The sequence below is a fragment of the Aspergillus neoniger genome (assembly GCF_003184625.1).
Source record: "Aspergillus neoniger CBS 115656 unplaced genomic scaffold BO87scaffold_38, whole genome shotgun sequence".
Taxonomy (NCBI): domain Eukaryota; kingdom Fungi; phylum Ascomycota; class Eurotiomycetes; order Eurotiales; family Aspergillaceae; genus Aspergillus; species Aspergillus neoniger.
In genome coordinates this window covers 48,095-62,877 of record NW_020291166.1, presented here as the reverse complement: position 1 = coordinate 62,877, position 14,783 = coordinate 48,095, and the positions used below count along the sequence as shown (strand labels likewise).

At 51.0% G+C, this 14,783-nt stretch overlaps 8 protein-coding genes across 8 annotated transcripts; 5 read left to right on the top strand and 3 right to left on the bottom strand.

Annotated features, from left to right (window-relative positions):
- Positions 1-46: 46 nt before the first annotated feature.
- BO87DRAFT_379920 (putative Coatomer subunit epsilon) lies at positions 47-1,595 on the top strand. The gene is made up of 5 exons (XM_025624185.1): positions 47-135; positions 228-606; positions 693-828; positions 932-1,170; positions 1,249-1,595. Exons 1-5 carry the CDS (start codon positions 111-113, stop codon positions 1,355-1,357), a joined length of 888 nt encoding a protein of 295 aa, XP_025475749.1. The 5' UTR covers positions 47-110; the 3' UTR covers positions 1,358-1,595.
- Positions 1,596-1,615: 20 nt separating this feature from the next.
- On the bottom strand, positions 1,616-3,274 carry BO87DRAFT_379918 (putative 6-hexanolactone hydrolase). Its single transcript, XM_025624184.1, has 4 exons — positions 2,946-3,274; positions 2,747-2,892; positions 2,079-2,665; positions 1,616-1,947 (listed from the first exon to the last, which is right to left on the bottom strand). The coding sequence occupies exons 1-4, from the start codon at positions 3,143-3,145 to the stop codon at positions 1,813-1,815; spliced, it is 1,068 nt and encodes a 355-aa protein (XP_025475748.1). The 5' UTR covers positions 3,146-3,274; the 3' UTR covers positions 1,616-1,812.
- Positions 3,275-3,363: 89 nt separating this feature from the next.
- On the bottom strand, positions 3,364-5,303 carry pmi1 (mannose-6-phosphate isomerase pmi1). The gene is made up of 6 exons (XM_025624183.1): positions 5,183-5,303; positions 5,065-5,108; positions 4,964-4,984; positions 4,813-4,904; positions 4,517-4,754; positions 3,364-4,461 (listed from the first exon to the last, which is right to left on the bottom strand). The coding sequence occupies exons 2-6, from the start codon at positions 5,093-5,095 to the stop codon at positions 3,464-3,466; spliced, it is 1,380 nt and encodes a 459-aa protein (XP_025475747.1). The 5' UTR covers positions 5,096-5,108; positions 5,183-5,303; the 3' UTR covers positions 3,364-3,463.
- A 210-nt stretch (positions 5,304-5,513) lies between these two features.
- Positions 5,514-7,661, top strand: BO87DRAFT_367258 (SAGA-associated factor 29 family protein; the record flags this gene model as incomplete). Its single annotated transcript, XM_025621880.1, has 3 exons — positions 5,514-6,153; positions 6,446-6,977; positions 7,036-7,661. 3 exons carry the CDS (start codon positions 5,514-5,516, stop codon positions 7,316-7,318), a joined length of 1,455 nt encoding a protein of 484 aa, XP_025475746.1. The 3' UTR covers positions 7,319-7,661.
- A 90-nt stretch (positions 7,662-7,751) lies between these two features.
- Positions 7,752-9,979, top strand: BO87DRAFT_419010 (GTP cyclohydrolase II). Its single transcript, XM_025626914.1, has 2 exons — positions 7,752-9,359; positions 9,531-9,979. The coding sequence occupies exons 1-2, from the start codon at positions 8,175-8,177 to the stop codon at positions 9,558-9,560; spliced, it is 1,215 nt and encodes a 404-aa protein (XP_025475745.1). The 5' UTR covers positions 7,752-8,174; the 3' UTR covers positions 9,561-9,979.
- Positions 9,980-10,520: 541 nt separating this feature from the next.
- BO87DRAFT_156519 (bZIP transcription factor) lies at positions 10,521-12,508 on the top strand. Its single transcript, XM_025618216.1, has 2 exons — positions 10,521-11,222; positions 11,289-12,508. Exons 1-2 carry the CDS (start codon positions 10,646-10,648, stop codon positions 12,395-12,397), a joined length of 1,686 nt encoding a protein of 561 aa, XP_025475744.1. The 5' UTR covers positions 10,521-10,645; the 3' UTR covers positions 12,398-12,508.
- A 32-nt stretch (positions 12,509-12,540) lies between these two features.
- Positions 12,541-13,047, top strand: BO87DRAFT_156524 (uncharacterized protein). Its single transcript, XM_025618217.1, has one exon. It carries the CDS (start codon positions 12,684-12,686, stop codon positions 12,969-12,971), a length of 288 nt encoding a protein of 95 aa, XP_025475743.1. The 5' UTR covers positions 12,541-12,683; the 3' UTR covers positions 12,972-13,047.
- BO87DRAFT_342955 (NAD(P)-dependent oxidoreductase) lies at positions 13,030-14,440 on the bottom strand. The gene is made up of 5 exons (XM_025620757.1): positions 14,342-14,440; positions 14,089-14,277; positions 13,679-14,010; positions 13,460-13,597; positions 13,030-13,391 (listed from the first exon to the last, which is right to left on the bottom strand). Exons 1-5 carry the CDS (start codon positions 14,357-14,359, stop codon positions 13,124-13,126), a joined length of 945 nt encoding a protein of 314 aa, XP_025475742.1. The 5' UTR covers positions 14,360-14,440; the 3' UTR covers positions 13,030-13,123.
- Positions 14,441-14,783: the final 343 nt, after the last annotated feature.

The following is a 14,783-nucleotide window of genomic DNA, read 5'->3' as shown; positions in this document are numbered from 1 at the left end:
GTGACGACTTCCGCCTCCGCGGATGGCCATCCCAAGCCTAACTATACTCCCCCAAACCATTCATTACTCTTTAATTCAATCCTCCTCAATTTCTCCTTTTAACCGCCGCAATGGATCCTTTCTCTGCTGAGGGTGGTACGTTTTGTCCATTGAGCGATCACAAATACACAATCTCCCCCCATGACCTCAAGCACTAACTAACATGCCTCATATTCCCCCCATAACAGAGCTGATCAACATTCACAATGCCTTCCACCAAGGCCAATACCAAGCCGTAATCGAATTCGACACCTCCGCTCTATCCCCCGAGAACCAACTCCCCGCCCGTGTCCTCCAGCTTCGCGCCAAGATCGCCCTAGGCCAAACAGACGAAGTTCTCGCCGATGTCGAAGGCGAGGAAGAAACCCCCGATCTTGCGGCCGTGAAAGCGCTGGCCCAGCAGTCGACCGGAGATGCTGAATCGGCATTGAAGCTGACTCAGGACCTCGCAGAGAATTACCCCGACAATGCTACTGTACAGGTTCTGTGCGGCACGTTGCTGCAGGCTCAGGGACAAAGTGAGGATGCGTTGGCTTTGTTGACCAAGCATCAGGGGAACCTCGAGGCGTGAGTTTCGGCCTTCAGCCCCGACGTGTGCACTTGTCTGGATGATGATGACTGGAAGTCGGGAAAGCTAATGGACGATAATTTAGTGTGGCCTTGATCGTTCAGATTCATCTTCAGCAGAACCGCTCTGATCTCGCCTTGAAGGAGGTTCAGGCTGCGAAGCGCTGGGCGCAGGATTCCCTTCTGGTCAACTTGGCTGAGTCGTGGGTTGGAATGAGAGTTGTATGTGGTTTACCCGGATGCAGTGCATGCTGCTATTTGCTCTAATATTTGTTGTTTGAGGTTGAGCGATGAAAACTAATTTGCTTTGTGCTTCGGCTTTTAGGGCGGCGAGAAATACCAGGCTGCGTTCTACGTCTACGAGGAATTGGCTTCCGCTCCTAGCACCTCCGCGCCCCTTTCTATCGTCGGTCAAGCCGTGGCTGAACTCCATCTCGGTCGGTTGCCTGAGGCCGAGGCCGCCTTGACTGCGGCGCTGCAGCAGTACCCCGACGAGGCGGAATTGATCGCCAACTCTGTTGTTTTGAACGTCTTGGCTGGCAAGCCTTCGGAGGAGTTGGAGCAGTACGTTCATTCCCTATACCCCTCGTAGTTGATCCTTGGACGAATGTGTAGCTAACTCATGCGTTGCACTTACTATAGGCGCCTCGAACAGATCAACCCCACGCATCCCCTGCTCTCCGATCTTCAAGCAAAGAGTGAATTGTTCGATACCGCGGCTGCGAAATATGCTCCCAGAGTGTCGGCTTGATCTAGGATATCCGTTGTTTACTTCTCTGCTACTTGCATTGCTTTTGTTTCTTGATCTCCATTTTGTACTCCCTCTTCTTGCTCCCTGGGCGTGATATTGTTTCCGATTATGAATTGATACGACGGCGTAGCTATGTGTAATCTAGTTATTGTCCAGCGAATGCTTCCTTCCTTATCCTACTTTACCTGTCTAGTCTGTACTTGCTCTATTCCCGTGTATTGTCATATAGGTGGGGAATTAGATTTACAGGCTGGTATAATTTAATTACGTCTATATCGTGTGGTGCTATGTCGCCTATTCTAGCCAGTGACTACACACATGTTACCTGAAACACCACAGGGAAAGCGACCAAAAGCAAGAGAAGGGGACTGGCCAGCAATGGGACACTTCAATCCCTATCGTACAAGTAATAGTGTATCACCTACCTACCAGACAACTGACACTACTAATCGATCTTATAGTCGAGCACCTAGCCAATTAACGATCGCCTGAGTCTGCTGAGTATCGTAGCCAACTACATCGGCAGCATAGACAGCCGAGTCATGGGTTTCATCCTGTCCCACAACGTAAACAGTATTGGGTACGACTTTCTGTTTATAGCGATCAAGTATCAGCTGTGCACTATAACTTGGAATGTGGGAAGGAATTGAAGCAGGAACTGCGACAGGTGCAAACGGAACGTGGAAACAGCCAATAAGGGAACGAGAACTGATGAACGAACCTTGAACCTCTCCACAAACTCATCAATAGAAGAGAGCAAAATCTCATCTCTTCCAGCGGTCATCAAGACATCTTTTGCTTGTATTCCCTCCCACCAATCCATGGGGGCTCTAGCTGGTTCACTCCAGGGATCACCCTCTTTACCCGAAAGGTACTGATCAGACCAACGGTCGAGGATCTCTTTAGAGAGGGCATCCTTGTATGCGTTTTCATGGACACTAGGGCCGTCCAACTTATAACTAACCCACGGCGCGCAGCCAATTACACCAGCCAAGGGCTGGGAGATCATTAGAGGCTCGATCTCTGGGTGTGGATGGGTGAGATGCAAGAGCACAGCGAGAGAGAAGTTACCACCAGCGGAATCACCACCCAAGAAGATGTTAGCTGGGGAACGACCTGTCTCGGTGAGGATGTAACGGAGAGCCTCGACCGATTGGCGGAGTTGTACCGGATAAACGGCGTGCGGCGTAGTAGTGTAGGTGAGGAAGAAGATAGCAAGGTTGTCATGGCCAGCTTCGTTCAGGCGGTCGAGCATATGTGCTAGTAGCTGGTAATGTTGTGGGCGACGAAAGAGAAAGAATCCGCCTCCTAGGTAGCTGGATTAGTATGGGTACAATTGGAGAATAATTTTGGATTCAGGAGAGAAAACAGAAGACGCCAATCATTCACCGTTGTAATAGACGAGGACATTTTTGGCGGTTTTGTTGCCAATCCAGTGGCCTTTGGCGCCGTGATTAAGAGGCACAGTCTGCGGCTGGAGGCCTCGGCTGGCCATGAACTGTCTGTATGCTTCCTCGGTGGGAATATCCCGGAGCCTAAGATGGCAGTTAGCAGGCAGTGCCCAGTCGTAGGGAGGACTAAAACGCACTGCAATTGTCTCGGGGTGAAGGTGACACAAAGTTTGCGCGTCACGGCATTGAGCACATGGACGTTGTACTGCTTGGCGCCATTCTTGCCTCGAAAGGCAGCTGTAACGGAGACAGAAAGGAAGGTCTTAATGACAATCAGACTGTTCCATGCCTCCTGCACCTTTTGCAAGATGGTCAGAGGTTGGTTCCAGGACGACATGGTGCGGGAAGGTGGTATGGGAGGGGAGAGGATGTGGAGAGGACTTGGAAGGTTGAAGTATTGAGGGTCGATTCTCCCGCTTTCTAGGTGGTCCGGCTGAAAGTGGTAGACAAACCTAGCATATTCGGCAATTGATTGACTGTCCAGAGCAAGGGGCAGGTGGAGTGCATATGCACTGATAGGCAGAATGGAACAGCTCTTCCACTGTGCTTCAGCCAGCCCCCCGCAGCTGAAGAGATGACCTCGGCTCGGAACTTCTAATCCACAAATTATGTTATATTCCCCCATAATGCATTATGGCTTAGGTATAGATACATTCTAGTTTCCGTTCACCATATCCTCCTTGCCCGTCAGATCACAGAATGCCTTGTATGTGGTGAACACATTCTCCTCTCCACTGCCCGTACTCTCGACGATACACTCGGCGTTGGCTCCCACAAAGAAGACATAGCCTTCCTTCACTTCCTCAGTCTTGTGGCCAACCGTAATCTTCCCAGTTCCACCTGTGCATATCAGGATGCTTGGGCCCACCAGTGCGTCGAAGGTTGCTTTGGCCCCAGTCCTCTTTAGATCCGTCTTGACAACACTAAATTCTTCAATCGGAGGGTCGTAGAGAACAGACGATGAGCCACTAGAGTAGGCGGAGGCATTGAGGACGGCATATGGATAATCGGTCGGCTCCAGCTTTTGCTCCTCAATTGGCGCATAGGAGTATGTCAGCATTTCGGTGAGTGTATCAACATCCTTGAACTTGGGAGTGAAGCCCGCCCGCACAACGTTGTCAGACGACGCCATGCATTCAATAATATCTCCAGAGATGTATGCATGGATGTCGTCAGCCTTCAAGAACATGGCTTCGCCTGGTGCCAGCTTAACAAAATTCAGGAAGAAGAATACGAATAGCCCAATGTCGTTAGGGAATTGCCCGTTAAGCCGAGCGATGATGGCAGCCAATTCGGCAGGGTTGCTCGGATTCGTCTCTGGAGTGCTGGTAGAAGTAGCAAATGTATCAGGAGAATCCTGAGCCGCGGAGATCAGCTTTTGGGTGGCTGCCTCAATGCTTTCCGATGATGAGTTCATTAGCGATGTGAATAAGGAACGTAGCGCGTCCTTGTTCTTCGCCATCTGGGCAAAATCTTGCGAGACTTCGAAGCCCTTGACAACACTCTCGAATTGATTCGCTGCTTGCGTGCCGACAAGCTCGCGGAGAGGAGTGACTGCGTTAAGGAAGTGAACGATTTCGGCCAGCGGTCGGAAGCCGCACAGTCCTTCAAACGGGGTGATCGCAATCGTCATTTCGGGTTTGTGATTATCATCTATGTAATGGTGATTAGAGTTGCGATTGTCGTCAGAGATAATTATAGGGGTTACCTGGATAGTTTCGGGCGTCCCGGGCATGAAGCTTTTCGGCCAGTTTCTTATTCGGATGGGCTTGGATACTGAGAGCCTTTTGAATAGAAAGGACCTTGAAAAGGAAAGGCAGTTTTCCTCCATATCGCTCGCTCACTTCCTGGGAGATCAATGCCTGGTTATCTTGGACCATATCGAGGAGTGTTCGCTGGGTTTCGACATCTTTGGAGGGAAGGGAAGGATGGGTGCCCATCCACAACTATACGTCACCGGGTCAGTTTACCGCCATGAGAACATGGAAAATTGGGGGAGCGGACCTCTGCGTAGGGCTTCTCTGCTTCTATGGAGAAATTGGAGCCTGCAGTGATGGCAGCATACTTTGCGGCAGCCGACTCATGGCCAATCTTGCCTAAACCAGCTTCAGCAAACGCAGCGGGCGGAACAATCCAGGATGCGGGGATGTCCTACCCCAGTCATAGCTGTTGACACCTGTGGATAAAGAAAATAGACTATCAGTGAGATTATTCTCTCTTCTCTCGGATAGAAAGCTCGATAGGATGAATACTCACCACACTGAAGACGGAGCAATGGTACCTGCATCGTGCTGAGGGAACTAATACGATAAGTATTGTATTGGTGTGAATGGGAAGGAGGAGGATAGACAGAAGAAGGAAAGAGCGAACGAACTAGTGAGTGAATGGCGGGGGGGGAAAGAGGAACAACGGCATTTACCAATTGGAATACTACTATTCAGTAAATCCACTCGCTAACTTGAACTTTCTCTCTATCACAACAGAGCAGAAAAGAAAAGAAAGTCAAAATTCAGACACAACACTGGGGGTTTTTAATTCCTTATGAGCGACCGAACTAATTCTTGCTTCCGTTCCCCCAGAAGATGTCTTAGAGGGTGAGCCCCTCCATCCCGCCCAACTCGTTTATCGACCATTAAATTAATCTTCCGTTCAATATTACTACTCCATTCCCGATTGGGTGTTCCGCATCCGTTACGTGAACCCGAATGGGATCTGCCAATCAAAGAGTCCCATGGGGCGCAAAGCGCTTACCGACTAGCCGCGAAGGGAAGCTTTCCGCCCAAGGAACAGCTTCGCAGTCGGATGCTCAGCATGACGGGGTCCCTGAAGCTCAGGTTCCCGTGTCTCCTCCGTCCCAATCAGTCGGGCCCAACAGGTTTTCCACCCCGGACAATCCGTTTTCTGCAAAGCCTCAGAGTGCCTCTCCTGTTCGTCCCCACAACCTCAGACAAGGTGCTGCCCGTGGTACTCGAAGCTCTGCCCGGCAGGATATCCTTTCCGCCTTTGAATGGGAGGCTCTAGCTATCGAGAAATCGAGAGACTCCGCCCCCGTTGCAACCTCGGCTAAAACCAGGAATAGCCAACTAAGGGCTACTACGACTGCTGCTGCTGCTGCTACAGCTAGGGACCAGAGCTCACCTTCCAAGAAACCCAAGAAAATGTCCCGGAATCGGCCTAGAGGTCCCCCAGTCCCCAGGGACAACGGACTGGCGGCCAATGAAGAGACTGACATGTGGAACAAGATCCTCCAGGACCTTCGCAAAGCGAAGGAGAAGAATGACAAGCAGAAGACGCTGGCAGATCAGATCGCCGCCTTGAACGAGAAGATCGGTAAAGAGGGTGGAAGTAAGTCTCATATAAATCTTCCTTTCTAATCCGCCCTACCCACATACCGCATGCCCTGCAAAGAATGGATCATGGCCCGATTCGCTGAATGTGCTATGACACTGGGGCTTTTCTTGCTTAATTCCGTTCTACACTTTGCACGAGGCCTTCTAACTATCGTGTCCTGACTGTCAGGCTAATATTCCTAGCGGTTGGCCTTATCTTGCTTTTTGCCATCATGTCCTCGTTTTGCCTTGTCTGTTTTATAGCTTTTACTTGCTGTGGAGATCATGAATGCTGACCGCCGAAACAGAACCTTCTCTCAGCGAGCACGATCAGCTCGATAGTGTCTATCGACAAATGTCAAAGCTGTGCGACGATGAGAGAGCCATTCTGCAGGATGAGCCTAGCGATGTTATCAAGAACTTGGGTCTCCTGACCGCACTTCGACAGGCCTCCGAAGCGGAGGCCCCTCAAAATCGCGCTGCTACGTTTTCCAAGTCGCGGAAGAAGCGCAATGAACTGGATGGGTCAGCAACTGACTCGCCTGGACCCTCCACTACGGCCTTGCCAGATAAGGTCGGTCGCACGAAAGGCGGCGTTCAGCGTAGTACCAGTGTTTCCAGCACTCAGGTCCGTGACAGCCGCGACATCCGCGACAGCGGTGTGTATGTTAAAGTAGAAGAAGGCACCGAGGGTACCAAGGGTACCCTTGCAGAGCGCAGCGGACACCTGGTGGTTGGGGCGGAGGTTGTCTTCAAACACAACAAGAACAAACAAGGGGTCGAAGGCGAGGGCATTCAGTGCATTATCAAGGGGATCTCTGGGGATGGAGTGAAAAAACGGTACGGCGTGACGCCCCAGTCCACTTCCACAGGATCATTGACCGATGTATCTTTCAAGGTATGACGTGCAGGACCCGGAGCCAAACGAGAACGGTGAACAGGGAGCTGTTTACAAAACCACTGCCGCATCTCTGATCCCCATTCCCCAGATGGGGTCAGCCTTGCCATCATTCCCTGTAGGGAAGCAAGTTTTGGCGAGATATCCAGACACGACCACGTTCTATCGTGCGGAAGTCATGGGTTCCAAGAAGGATGTCTACCGTCTCAAGTTTGAGGGCGAAGAAGATGATAAAGAGATGGAGGTAGATCGACGCTTTGTACTCGATATACCTGGGAAGTAGAACCAGCCTTGGGATGTCAATGTTACACTACGAGAGATCTACGGAGCGCTGTCTTCCCCTCAAGTGACAGCGCCAGTAAGAGTATGAAACTGCCCCCAAGTGGGCAGGCGAACAAGACAGGGGCAAGGCACAAAAGACGGAGTGAAAAGAAAGGATGGACAGGGAAACAGGGCCAAAACGAAGAAGAGATTTGCACCATGGTCGGTTGCACTATATTTTGATACCCATTCATTGAGCTGGAATGTTTCAATTTGGCGGGTGAGGCGGGATTTACGGAGTTCGGTTTGCTTTGAAGAGTGGGATGATCGCCACAAATTGGCTGGTTATGTTGGAGAGGTATAGTAATAGTTACCTAGTTATCGTGTGTCATTTACTTTAAATTCCTTGCATAGATGGGGGTTTCAACCTACTTGCTACTGTTATTGTTTGTCGTATTATTCCTATATTCACCTAGTATCCATTAGGTACGTACTTAGTTCTGACAGAACTAACCAACTAGATAACCGGTCCAGAAGCTTCCTCTGCAGTAAGAATTACATAAGGCGTGTCAGGCCTGACAAATGGGTGGGTGAGTCAGCGAGTACCCCCACCGCCGAAGCCGCAGTTGGTCCCGAGGGTCCGAAACCACATGCGGCGCCGAAACAGAGCAAGTGCGGGATAACTGGCCCATGGTCATCCCACGGCAATGGTGATACTTTACAACTACTTCCTATGATAATGTCCTCCTTTTTCGCCGTCTCACTGTTATAATTTCTTGTCCACAACCTATTGTCAGGGTCGTCCGCAACTTCTTCGCCATACAACCTGCTCCTTCTTTACCTATCCATCTATCTGCGCGTTGTTATCCGCGGCCATCATGTCGAACCTACCTTCCCACGCCTCCCCAACCTTTGTGGCGCAAGATGCGCCCTCCCACCCTGTGGAAGAACTCTCCATTAGCACAGATCGAACAGCGATTCTGCCCTCAGATAGCAGAGTAGACGAGCTTCGTGACAATGCTATCGCCCAGTCCGACAGCGCAGATAGCGATCGGGGTGATGTAACCCCCGCCGTGCCTGCCTCCCTCCTCTCGCCTTCCTTTACCCCTCCAGCTACCCCCGGTGGTACATTCAATCCAGCAAAACTGCTTCAACAGACTCAACAGTTACCACAAACTAAAGCTCCGAAACTTCTTCCTTGCCTTCCCGAAGTCGAATGCATCGTTCGCGCACGGATTCCCACCACCACCGGCGCGGAGATGTTTCTCCATCTCTATCACAACAACTTGGACAACAAAGAGCACTTGGCAATTGTGTTTGGAAACACTATTCGAAGTCGGAGCCTGGACAAGGTCCGGCCAGGGGAAACGGAAATGGATCGTATGATACGTGGAGCTTATGTGGGCACATTGCATCCCGGTCGGGTGAGCAGTTGGTATGATGATGGAAACGCTGAGGGTGCAGCTGGTGACGGTGGACCTGTATCATCAGAAAGGTCAACTGCGACAGAGAGTTCACCTAGTCAAGCGCCACTTGTGAGGATACACTCCGAATGCTATACCGGAGAGACCGCCTGGTCTGCGCGCTGCGATTGTGGTGAACAACTAGACGAAGCAGCCAGGTTGATGTCCTTCCCCATGGAGACTCTAAGTGAAATGGCTTCCCAGCAAGCTGTTCCGGTGCCTTCCAATGCGTCTGGCGGGGTGATTGTTTACCTGCGGCAAGAGGGTCGCGGAATAGGACTGGGGGAGAAGCTCAAGGCCTACAACTTGCAGGATCTTGGCTCCGACACTGTAGAGGCTAACCTTCTCTTGCGACACCCTGCTGACGCGAGAAGCTACGGTCTGGCTACGGCGATCCTAGTCGACCTTGGGTTAGGTGTAGATACCAATCCTCACGGCATCCGACTTCTTACGAATAACCCGGACAAGGTTCGCGCCATTGAGGGTGCAAATCGTGAGGTGGCGGTTAAGGAGCGTGTGCCAATGATACCTTTGGCATGGAGGTCGGGGGGAAAGCAGGGCATCAAAAGTCTAGAAGTAGAGGGCTATCTCAGGACAAAGGTAAGTTTTGCTTGTTTCACCATGTCACTGTTCAACTGGTTTTTCCGAGACTGGTGGTTGTTGCTCTTTTTTTTTTTTTTTTTTTTCTTTTTTTTCTTTGCTCTGCCTCGGTTGTGGTACTTTTGTTATGTTGCTCCGGCCAGGTATGCTAACTTTCTTGGGTCCAAATAGATCGCGAAAATGGGACACATGATTGAATAAACTCGCTAGACTCATTTCACGTATTTTCTTTTTCTTTTTTTTTTTTACTTTTCTTTTTGGTTGCATTCCCTCACTTGTCTGTTTCACCCACTATATAGCAGTTTGTCGAATGGGTGTATTATATGAGGCCTCGGGTTGGGTCTCGGTAATGCTGTACAGTTATGAACTGATTTTATGATCCAAGAGTTTATCATTGTCCCTCGGTACACCTGTACCTCTGTTATTTGTTTCCGAATTTCTATTTTGGACGGAGTGATATCTGTCTGCGTTCTTTTTCTCACCAATCTGGTGCACTGGTCTGGTTACTGTGGTTAGGCATCACCAGGATTGTGGATACCGGGACAAGCTTTTGACTTTGATACCATCTGAATGACGCCAAAAGTGAAAGGATAAACCAATTGAGAATGAGCTGTCATGAGATCGTGTGCCGACAACCCGAGACAATTGCTCCGTAGCTTTTGGATCCACCGATTCAGCGATTTATGGCGAAGGGAGTTAGTATCTAGTGCTATAGCTCTAGGATCCAGAACCCTTGGCGAGGGACTTTTTTGCTGTCTCTTTCGGGGTGCGCGGGACAGAAAGCGGAGCAACGCCACAACTATGGAAGTTTAGAGCACCGCAAAAGACTAAGGCACTCCGGCTCGGCCGTGGCCTGGCATTTCTGCAAGAATCTTGTTTCTTGTCTGCCTGTGCCGTCAGGGTAGAAAAAAAAAGGCAAAACGTGGTGCCGATTATTGACTTTGGGGCAACTCCACCGCAGCCAACCAGACTGACTGATCCTCCTCCGACCAGAGGAACTTGAAGTTGCTGAAGGCTGCCTTTCCCCAATGATCATTTCCCTATTTTTCTCCTCTTGCCCCCCTCAAATGACTCGCCGGTCCTGGTGCCAGTCCTTACTCGACCGGATCGGCTGCTCCTTTTATTCTTATCTCTCCTGTCTTTCCTTCTCGATGCCACCCTGACCATCCTTCAGTGAACCCCAGATCCCCTGAATTGTGTCTGGGATCCTAATCCGCTTTGCTTGTGCTCGTTACCCGTCGTGTTGCATGGCCGCTGCGTTCCTGTAGTAGCCTGCGAGTGAGGCCATGGCCACCCGCCTTCCTCCTCTAACCGATGTCGCTGCTTCAGCGAATCCGGAATCCTCCTCAATTCCCTCCGCCTCTTTCTCCCCGTCCGCTGCGGCTGCTGCTGCTGCTGTTACACCCTCGACAGTTCAAGGCCCATCCACCGCCGCCCCGGTCGCCACTCCCGGGTCCGATGTGGTAAAACTGGAGGACTCCCCCACACCATCCGCATTGACCTCCGCGGACGCAGAAACACCCGCACCGGATAACAGTGGAACACCGGCAACAGGCGCAGGTCGCAAACGCAAGCTTAACTGTACCTCAGCGCGTGGTGTAGCGAATCTCACCCCTGAGCAGTTGGCGAAGAAGCGCGCGAACGACCGGCAGGCCCAGCGCGCCATTCGCGAAAGGACGAAAGCTCATATCGATTCCCTGGAACAACGAGTCCGAGATCTTTCGTCGCAGAAGCCCTTCTTGGATCTTCAGGCGGCTTTGAGGCAAAATGAAGTCATCCAAGCAGAGAATCGGGAGATCCGACATGGACTGAAAGCGATCATCGATATAATTCAGCCTTTGTTGGGGCAACAAGAGAAGCCGAGTATGTTCCCATAACAACTACGTAGTCTGTCGGGGAAACAGTTGTATTAACAGTTTATTCTTCCAGATACTTTGACCGCGACGCCTTCGTCAACCAACAATCGAATCCCCCCAATAACATCGACGCCGCCGTTGTCCGATGCCTTCCGTTTCTCAGCCAATACCCAGAGGTCAGCCCCTGGCGAGCACCCGTTTGCAGAGTCCGCTACGAATCCCGAGGCATCTTCTTCCACCGCACATGCGGCCTTTGCGTCCGGTACGGGACACCGTGAGATAACAGCGACAGGCCCAGCTTCTTTCCGCATTGCGTTCGACTACCAGCGACACAACCTGGCTCACGGTCTGGACTTTGGCGGGACTGATGAACGAATGGGCTTTAACTTCCTGCTTGACGCGTCGCAGCAGGTCCCCAAAGTGGAGGGCTTTCGACGCTCATCAGAGACACTGAGGCCATCGTCGAATCCATCGCCAACCTACCCATCCGGTGTTCATCCTTCTATGGCAGAACAGCCACTGCCTGCCTACCTGACCCCAATTCGCAACGTCGCTCCGACATGCACGCTGGACGCCATTCTGTTGGATTTTCTTCATAATCGACAGCACCAAGCAGCGAAGGGGGTTTCAAAGCAGAGCCTAGTCGGACCTTCTTACCCCAGCGTCTCCTCCCTCCTCAATCCAGAGAAAAGTGTTTACTCGCATCCCTTGTCGAAAGTGTTCACCGACATCTTGCGGACCTTCCCAGATATCTCAACCCTCCCAGAACAAGTGGCTGTACTGTTTCTCATGTTCCTGCTCATGCGGTGGCAGATTTATCCGACCCCTGAAAATTATGACCGGTTGCCCGAGTGGCTCACTCCTCGCCCGTCGCAGCTTCTCACAGCCCATCCAGCTTGGATTGACTATCTGCTATGGCCGCGAATGCGAGATCGCCTGGTGATGTCGTACCAGGATTACCCCTTCGAGAATTGGTTTATTCCCTTCACACGTACGCTATCTGTGAATTGGCCCTATGAAGCGACAGACTGCCTTTTGTCTTCCGGTGACGGCGACGAGCTTATGGTCAATCCCGTCTTTGAAAGACACTTCCGCAATCTCAGTAACTGGTCGCTGGGGCCCGCTTTTGCGGAAGCCTATCCTTCCTTGGTCGAAACCACAAGGATCAAAGCTTCACACTAATGCAGACGGATTATCAGCCATCGCTTGTCATCGATCAAGTTAGATGCTGCATCTTCATGACTTAGACGTTGGGCATGACAAGCTGTTTTCGACTTTGGAGTTTATCTACTTCGCCTCTTCAGTCACCTCTCGCTGTACTTGGTGCCCCAGTGGTGCTGGCTAACGGTGGTCAATTTCGTTGGCCGAGACAGCATACAAAAGTTGAGCTGAATCTTAGGACTGCTTACAGTGGTCTTCTTCTCCTGACACATCCGTCTCGTACAGTACCCCCTAAATCGTGTCGCCCATGACTTACGCTGGCCGAAATTTGACAACTATCTCGAGATTTGCTCAAGTTGTCAGGCTGTCAGGCAAAAGTCTATCAATCCTATTCTACTGGCCTTGCATGCTTTTGAGAACATGGTGGTCCTGCGTGAACATTTGCATCACGGGAACCATCCGAAAAAGGTCAAAATTCCGGACGGCCTTTAAGCTCCGAACCTGCCTTAATGGAGGGCTGTATGGAGGGGTTTCAAACTCCCCACCACGTAGTTGCATGTCACAGACTGCGGGCAGGAGGACAGTCCGACAGTAGGTATCTGTCTGGAAGGGCTTTCATATCCCTGACCATTTGAATGCCTGATGAAGATCTTCGGTTATATCAATTATTAAATAGGACAATGTAACTACTGGTTTCGCCCATCTAGAAAGAGATCAACATGAGTAGTCACATATATCTAGTCTAATCTATTGAGAGTTTCCCTGACGACTCTTTTCGTTCCAAAACTCCAGGCCTGCCCTCTGCCGCAGATAGCCGTACATGGAGCTGCTGTCCAAGCATTCGCCCGCATACTCCCTGGCAGCCTCCATGTTATCAAGAGAAACCTGCAACCCCGGCAATTCCACGTTATGCTCCTTCGCCATGGAAAACGCGTGCCTTGCATCTTTAATGGCCAGAGACACCCCGAATCCGGGGCGAGAGTCCAAGGGCGGTGCATAGGCACCAGTCGTCAACCTACCAGTGTCAGCCATGATGTACCATAAAGATGGATAGTCAACATCCAACATAATTGGCACGCTCACCGTTTAGAATACCCCCCAGCCACACCTCCAAACGCCTCTCCGATAAGATCCTCCATGGGCCCTGTACCTAAGCCCGTCTTCTCCGCAAAGACCTGCGCTTCACCAACCGCCTCCATCAAGTTCACTGTGACGATGTTTCTGACAACAAAAATACACCCGTTAGCAAGAATTCGCATCCCCTATATCCAATACAAGTTGGAGGTGGTAGATTCAACATACCCCGCAATCTTCAAAAGCGAAGACTTCATAGCATCCTCTCCGCAATCAATCACCTTTCTCCCCATCACGTCCTGGATGAACGGCTTTACCACCTCTGCCGCCTGTTTGGGCCCTCCGATGGCGAAGACCAGCTTCCCATCCACAGCGATGGGGTTGCCCCCGAAAACAGGAGCCGATAGGAATTTCGCGTCCTTCTCCTTCAGCTTCGAGACTGCTGTGCCCACAGTCTCTGGGAGAACGGTTGAGCAGTCAACAAAGATCTTGTCTTTGAGGGAGTGGCCGGAGTTGATAGCTGTGGTGACCAACTCTTGCAGAACAGAGTCATTGGACACCTGTCTCTTTTTTAGTATTGATGTCCTTTTGGGCCCTGATGATGCTGTTGCGCATCTTCCTCGAGAGAGGTCGCGTACCATGGTGAAGATAATCCCACATTGCGAGACAAGCTTCGAGAAGTTGTCTGCGGGTGTACCGCCTAATTTCTTGAGGGGGTCACCTCGGGAGATGGTTCGGTTGGAGTATATGAGACACGGGCCTGTCTTGCGGGCCAGATGCCTTTGGAGATTGCTGGCCATGGCGAGGCCCATGGAGCCGAGGCCAAACTGGTTGGCATTGGGGTTAGTTCTTGACCTGATAGATTCTCCTTATCCGTTGATAATAACGTACCCAACCGATTTGTGTCATGATGTATGTTGAGCTGGAGTAATCGAGTGTGTCTAAGATGCCAGACGGGATTGAGCGGGTGTTTTGGGGACTATATATACGTCGGTGGTTGTAAATAGACTTCGTTGATACTATCGGGCGGGCCCGATGCCGGGGAGCTTGCTACGGTCGTTAAGCACAGCACTAAGATCGACTACTGCTGTTTATGGAAGTACTAGAGGGTTCCTTGATTGTTGTATATTTTGATGTCAGTGGTTACTTGGAGTGGCTAATAAGTGGGTAACAATCAATTGATCTGTTTAAAGCTTTTCTCGCGAGATCCATGTGTGTAGGTTTACTAGTTGGTTATGAGACAGACCTGTCTGTTGAAACGATACCAGTCTTAAGGCTACAAGGCCATCAGGCATAAAGGCATGCAGGCATCCAAAGAGACAAACACACCGCC